This window comes from Mytilus edulis, chromosome 9, assembly GCF_963676685.1.
Source record: "Mytilus edulis chromosome 9, xbMytEdul2.2, whole genome shotgun sequence".
NCBI lineage: Eukaryota > Metazoa > Mollusca > Bivalvia > Mytilida > Mytilidae > Mytilus > Mytilus edulis.
In genome coordinates, this window is record NC_092352.1 from 60998683 (window position 1) to 61004682 (window position 6000).

The following is a 6000-nucleotide window of genomic DNA, read 5'->3' on the forward strand; positions in this document are numbered from 1 at the left end:
TGTCAATTAATGGCCTTTTTATAGCTTGCTATGCAGGCTGGTTTTTGTTTATTGTTAAAGGGGGTACTGTGATCTAGAGTTTATTTACTTTTAGGTCATTTTGTCTCTAGTGAAGTGTTCTCTGCTTGGGCCTAAATTAATATATTGTTTGTTTCCCCACTCCAGATCCTGCCAAGCCAGGATCCAGAGGGGGGGTTCCGGGGGTTGGAACCCCCCTTTTTTTGGACGATCAATGCATTTGAATGGGGACATGTAATTGGAATCCCCCCCCCCCTTTTGTTCTGGGTTAGGAACCCCCCCTTTTTAAAATGGCTGGATCCGCCTCTGGTGTGGGTAGGTAGGTAGGGAAATAATTTTATTTTTCCAAAAAGCTTGAACATTATCGGACGATCTGGCAAGCCTGAAAATCAGAAATGAATAAAATAATATTCAACTTAGATTTGACACTAAAATTTTATTAGTAGCACCATTTTTTGAAGGGTCGGTCGTGATTGGGGAAACAAACAATATATTATTTTAGGCCTTGACAATCACAACTTTCTCTTATTTTTATAATATAAAACAAGTAAATGAAGTATGGAGACATGTTACTTAATAACTATTTCACTAAAATAATTGTAGATTTAGGCACAACAAGCATACTTGGTTTGATATATTTGCCTTAAACAGACTACCTTTAATAACCATCAACCCATGCTCAAAAATAAAGTTTTCTGTTCTACCCTCTCACCTCCATTGTAACTGAATAGTTTTTACCTTGCTTAATATATATTTTTGGTTCAAATTTTGGCACATTCCTACATATTGCATCAACTGCCTGGCCTGCAGCAATTCTGGTTTCCCAACTCTGGCTACATAAGTATCCATGGACCTAAAAAAGGGAGGTAAAAATATAATAGAATAGAAAATTGATAATGAAAATACTCATATTTCAAAAACATATATAATTCAAGGGTCAAGATCATTTATTGTTTTATTGTTGAGTTTTTCTATTTCAATCTGAACAGTTCACTTAAGTTTTTGATATATTTTCTTTTATTTTTTTGTGCATACATCTAAGAGTTGGATTAAACTTTCATTGAAAGCAAATAGGTCCCATATATAATTCATACTAAATTTGAAGATGTTTTAACCTTAGACGTTAGTATTTGGAAAAGCAATTACAAAGTAAGGTTTCATAACAGTCAAATTGTTAAGCAAAAAAGTTACAAATAGAACGGCGATGACAAGATTGATTCATAACTTCATGAATTTGTAGTTGCATATAACTTTATAAATAAAAATTACCTTTGCTAAAAGATTGTTCAGTTCATAAGGATGTAATTTTTGGACCTGGCCAAGTTGTTCAGCAGCAGATTTTCTTATCAGAGGTGTTGATCCAGTATCCAGAAGTAGGAACAACCGATCTAATCTGTAACAAATTAAAACATCTTGTATAAAAAATACTTTAAAAGTTTCTCATTCCATATTTTTTTACTTGCTTTTTAATACCAACAGTCTGTTATCTGTTAAATTGGATTATTTAATAGGAGTAAGGCCAAATAAAATAATATGTGTTTCCTATTTCATCTTTGAAAAAAATAGGGTAGGGAGGTAGGGATTATTTTTTTAAATTTTACAATTTTATTTTTTCATCGAGTCGGTGCTTATTGAAAAATGACCAAAAATACTTTAAGGCAATATGTTTCCAAGGTTAAAATATAGGATAGGTAGGAAAATAGGAAACACACATATTAATTTTTTTTGGTCTAACCACATTCGTCTTGATCTACACCATTTTATCTTTGTATTCAAGGCATGTGACAATGTCATCATTATAAACACATTGTTGTTACCATCATTACATGTTTGTAAAATGCTTCTTGCAAGGTTTATCTGCAAAATTTGTCAAGGGAGTGCGATTCCTTGCAAGTTGTAATGGATTATTTTTTGGCAACATGTTGGCCATTTTATTTTTAAATGTTTGACAGGATTTTGACCTAATTGAACATAAAATTAAGGAAACATGTATGATTGTAAACTATTCACCAAAATTCAAGTGAAAGTGGAATCTGATGTTCAGTAAGTTGTCATTTGTTGATGTGGTTTATAAGTGTTTCTCGTTTTTTGTATAGATTATACTTGGTTTTACTGTTTGCATGGTTTTACACATGTCATTTTTTTTTGGGCCATATATAGCTTGCTATTCCGTGTAAGCCAAAGCTCTGTGTTGAAGACCGTACTTTGACTTGGATGAGAGTTGTTTCATTGGCAATCATACCACATCTTCTTATATCTATATAGCTATTTTAAATATGACAACATTGTTAATTTCATTGACAACAGGCATGTGCTCCCTTTAATATTTACTAGTGTTAATTTTTCATATCATTCTACTATGCTAAGAAAGGAAATTATTGGTCAGTAAGATCAAAGGAAAATTTTGTAAAATAGCGATTATGTATCTAATTAGACTTTATTATCTATAAAAGCAGTATTGCTCCATATGCAGTAAAGTTTTCTGGTAATATCTATCGGTTTTCCAGTTTATATTGAATTTAGGGAGTTCTTCAGAAATCTTTGAAGAGGTTTGTCAGGGTACAAAACTCCCTTCACAACCCTATCTTGCCCTACAAGTGCTCTTGAGACTTTGACACTAGCTCAAGCAAAAAATGCTATTAAAGCTTGTTGTGGCTTGACATATTATGTTAATATTGTTTTGAGGAAATATGCATTAGCATGATTAGTTATTCCTAACTTTTAAAATCACTATAATATACATAATTCCTTTATGTCACTTTGCCTTAACACCCCCCTTTCCCCCTTAATTTTCTTGCATATATGCTTTTATTTTACCTGGTTGTCATTTTCAATTATCTCAGTTTCTTTCATTATTCATATCCCTTCATTTTCCTTTGCCGTGTAGACAAATATGGCGAAGAAACAGATAAATAGGTTTTCTTCACAAGCTTCAAACTTTTCCAAAATATACACAAATCCAGAGTTTTAAAAACTTTCAAAGTTGAAAATCTGAAGCTGACATCAACGCTTGAAGAGTGGAAAATACTACAGAAGGGGTAAAAGCAACTTTGCAACAAATATAATACATGAATAATAATTATTTCCGCTTTATTGTCCACTCTGCTCGTCTCCGCGGCATTTGTATTTATACTGACTGCCATTTTGCACATCGTCTCAATAAGACTGTGGGTTTATTGTTTTCATTGGTTTATGATCTTACCTCTGACCTTACAAAGACCAATCAACTCCAAGGTTCATTCATAGGAGGTTATTTGCGGTGAAATCAGAAAACAGCTACAAACAATTTGTTCCTAGTGTCTTCGACGACGTCCGAAATGTAAAAGCATTTATTCCACTAAAACAAACAAATCAAATCAAATATATTGTATTGTCAATTTAAGACGCCAATTACAGGCAGAATTATCAAGTTACAGACAATAGACCATATATAGGGAGACGGATTTATATAAGTTTTTCCAAACTTGTTTCCGAACCCCATATCTGAACGTTATGTAACATTGCCGTAATATATATAATCTTGTAATTTTTCATTAATAATTACTGTTTACACTAATAGACAATATTTATTAGCACAAACACGTTTACATTAAATGGCTATGGTTAAATTTGGTTCATATGTGATTACGATGATTTGAATACATGGAGGCCATGAATACAATGAAACGGCAAAAAGGCAACGACAATAATGTTTATTTTAGTCCACCGGACTTGAAGGCAAACCAATTTATCCTTTCAAACAGATTTAAACCACGACTAAAAAAAAACACCATAACTTCCATTTATCCGAAAGAAAAAAAAATGTAAATGAAACTGTATTTTCAAAATTAATCATGAAATTTTTTTGGTCAATTCTATGGAAGTTTGACAAGGTATATGATGTTTAAAAATAAACCCCAAACTACATTTACTTGTTAGGTGTAAAAAAAACTAAGTCCATTAATCAGTTAAATATGGAAATGAACAAAAAAATGGTATTTCAAAATTTGCTATGGATATACGTATACTGTATTTTGGTTATCAACAAGCTTCTAACAAAGTGTTTGATGGCTGAAAGACTTTAACCTCAGACTGAATCTAATTTTAAATAGGAAAAAAAGCGAAGTCCATTTATCAGTTAAATTTTGGAGAACGAAGATAAATATGAAAAAAATGCTTTGGATACTGTATTTTGGGTCATAAACAAGCTTCTTTTAACGTACACCGCCGCATGTTTGTGCCTGTATCAACTTCAGGAGCCTCTAGCGCACTAGCTCTGCAATGAAGACCCATTGGTGGCCTTCGGCTGCTGTCTGCTCTTTGGTCGGCCGGTTGTTGTCTGTCTCTTTGACACATTCCCCATTTCCATTCTCAATGTTATTCTGTCTAAATTCATAAAAGTACATGTAGGTTTGACAAAGTTAACGATGTCTTAATAAAACTTTAACCACAGACTAGACTGAACCTAAATGTTGACTCCTGGGCTCGGCCAAATTACAGTAACTGTCAGTCTTTAATACGGTACTAATTTTGTTTTACAGACAAGCGAAATCTGTTTTTTTCAAAGTTTAAATTTCGGAAGACCTCTCTATAAGAAGATTGAACATTTTACCAAAATGTCATGCATTGTGTATATTTTCGATAGATGGAAAAGTCGACTTTTCCGTAGCACCTTTTAAGTGCATTTTGTTTATGTTTAAGTTTGAGGTATCTACAAGGCCGCTTATTGTTTAACCCTAACATGATTTGGTTTGGTATTGGCGAGGATTTTTAAACTATTACTACTTATAAATATCTCTGTTGATAAATTAGAAATTATTAAGTGACAAACTTTCCATCTCCCTCAACCAAGGTTCACATAAGATGATTTATACTCCGAGGAGCGGCAGTACTTGTATGTCTTTTAACAACTCTCAATCTTACTAAAATAAGTTCTCATCACACGGCGACATATAAAAAATCGAGGAACAAGTGATGAGAACTTATTTTAATAAGATTGAACAGCTCTTCGCACAGGTTTATGTCTAATCGTGCCATCCTTAACACAGGCATTGGGGTGCATGTAGTGTTTGGACATTTATTCCGTCCCTCATTTATATTACAATTCATACTTAAATAACCTTACTGTCAACCAAAGTTCACCATACTTACACTGTCGAGACTATAGATCTCACTATAGATATAGTCTGGGACTTATATTAACAGTTAGTATAATAGTCCCAGATATAGTATAATGATATATGATAGTGCCAGACCATAGTCTGACTATACAAATCCTTGACCATACCTGAAACTATTATACTAACGGGACTGGAAATAGTATAAAAGTACCAGACCATACTATATATCGCTATTAGCCGACCGTGCAAGGGCTGTATAGCCAGTCAAGGTCGTTAAAAACTTCCATTTGTTGTATATCGCTATATTCAAATTATTGACCATATACCTGGGACGTACTATATGCCCCAAACCACATGGATGACTGATTTGTTTTTTGTTTTTTTTTAAAGTATTATGTTTACATTTATAGCTAGCTCTTGTGAGTTTCAGTGTTCATGGACAGTGATGGTCAAATTGACAATCCAGAAAAGTGCTTCGACGCATGAAAATTTCCATGCAGAAAAAAATAAAATAATTTCCAGGTAAAATAATCTAGATACATTTTCTATGATCACCGGAAGCGATCGACCAAACACATGCGCAAACGCTGCATATCATTCCTTTTCCTCTCATCTGGCTTGGAAACACGCTGCTCTGTCTTCTTGCTATTTTCTTGAAACTTTTCTACATTTTACTCTCTGTTTCTTCCTAAATTCACTTTCCTAATCCTTTCCTTACTCTTCTTTTGTTTCACAGGGAATTAAGTGATGTGGAAATGCTTCTGGTATACAGTTTCTATGAAGACAAAACGGCGCGATTGAGTTGTGTTGTTGCAAGGTTAAAACTCCACTTCGTGGGGTGCAACTCACGCCATGATTACAAATAGTTTTCAAACTGAGAAGC

The 6000-nt window shown here is 33.4% G+C and overlaps 1 protein-coding gene across 1 annotated transcript in view; it reads right to left on the reverse strand.

Moving 5' to 3' along the window:
• Positions 1-3187, reverse strand: part of LOC139488721 (TATA-binding protein-associated factor 172-like) — a 95964-nt gene extending 92777 nt beyond the window's left edge. The window contains exons 1-3 of the mRNA XM_071274545.1: positions 2836-3187; positions 1288-1411; positions 757-871 (exon numbers count right to left, since the gene is read on the reverse strand). Coding sequence (XP_071130646.1) covers positions 757-871; positions 1288-1411; positions 2836-2846 — 250 coding nt within the window. The 5' untranslated portion in view covers positions 2847-3187. The remainder of the gene's footprint in view (positions 1-756; positions 872-1287; positions 1412-2835) is intronic.
• Positions 3188-6000: the final 2813 nt, after the last annotated feature.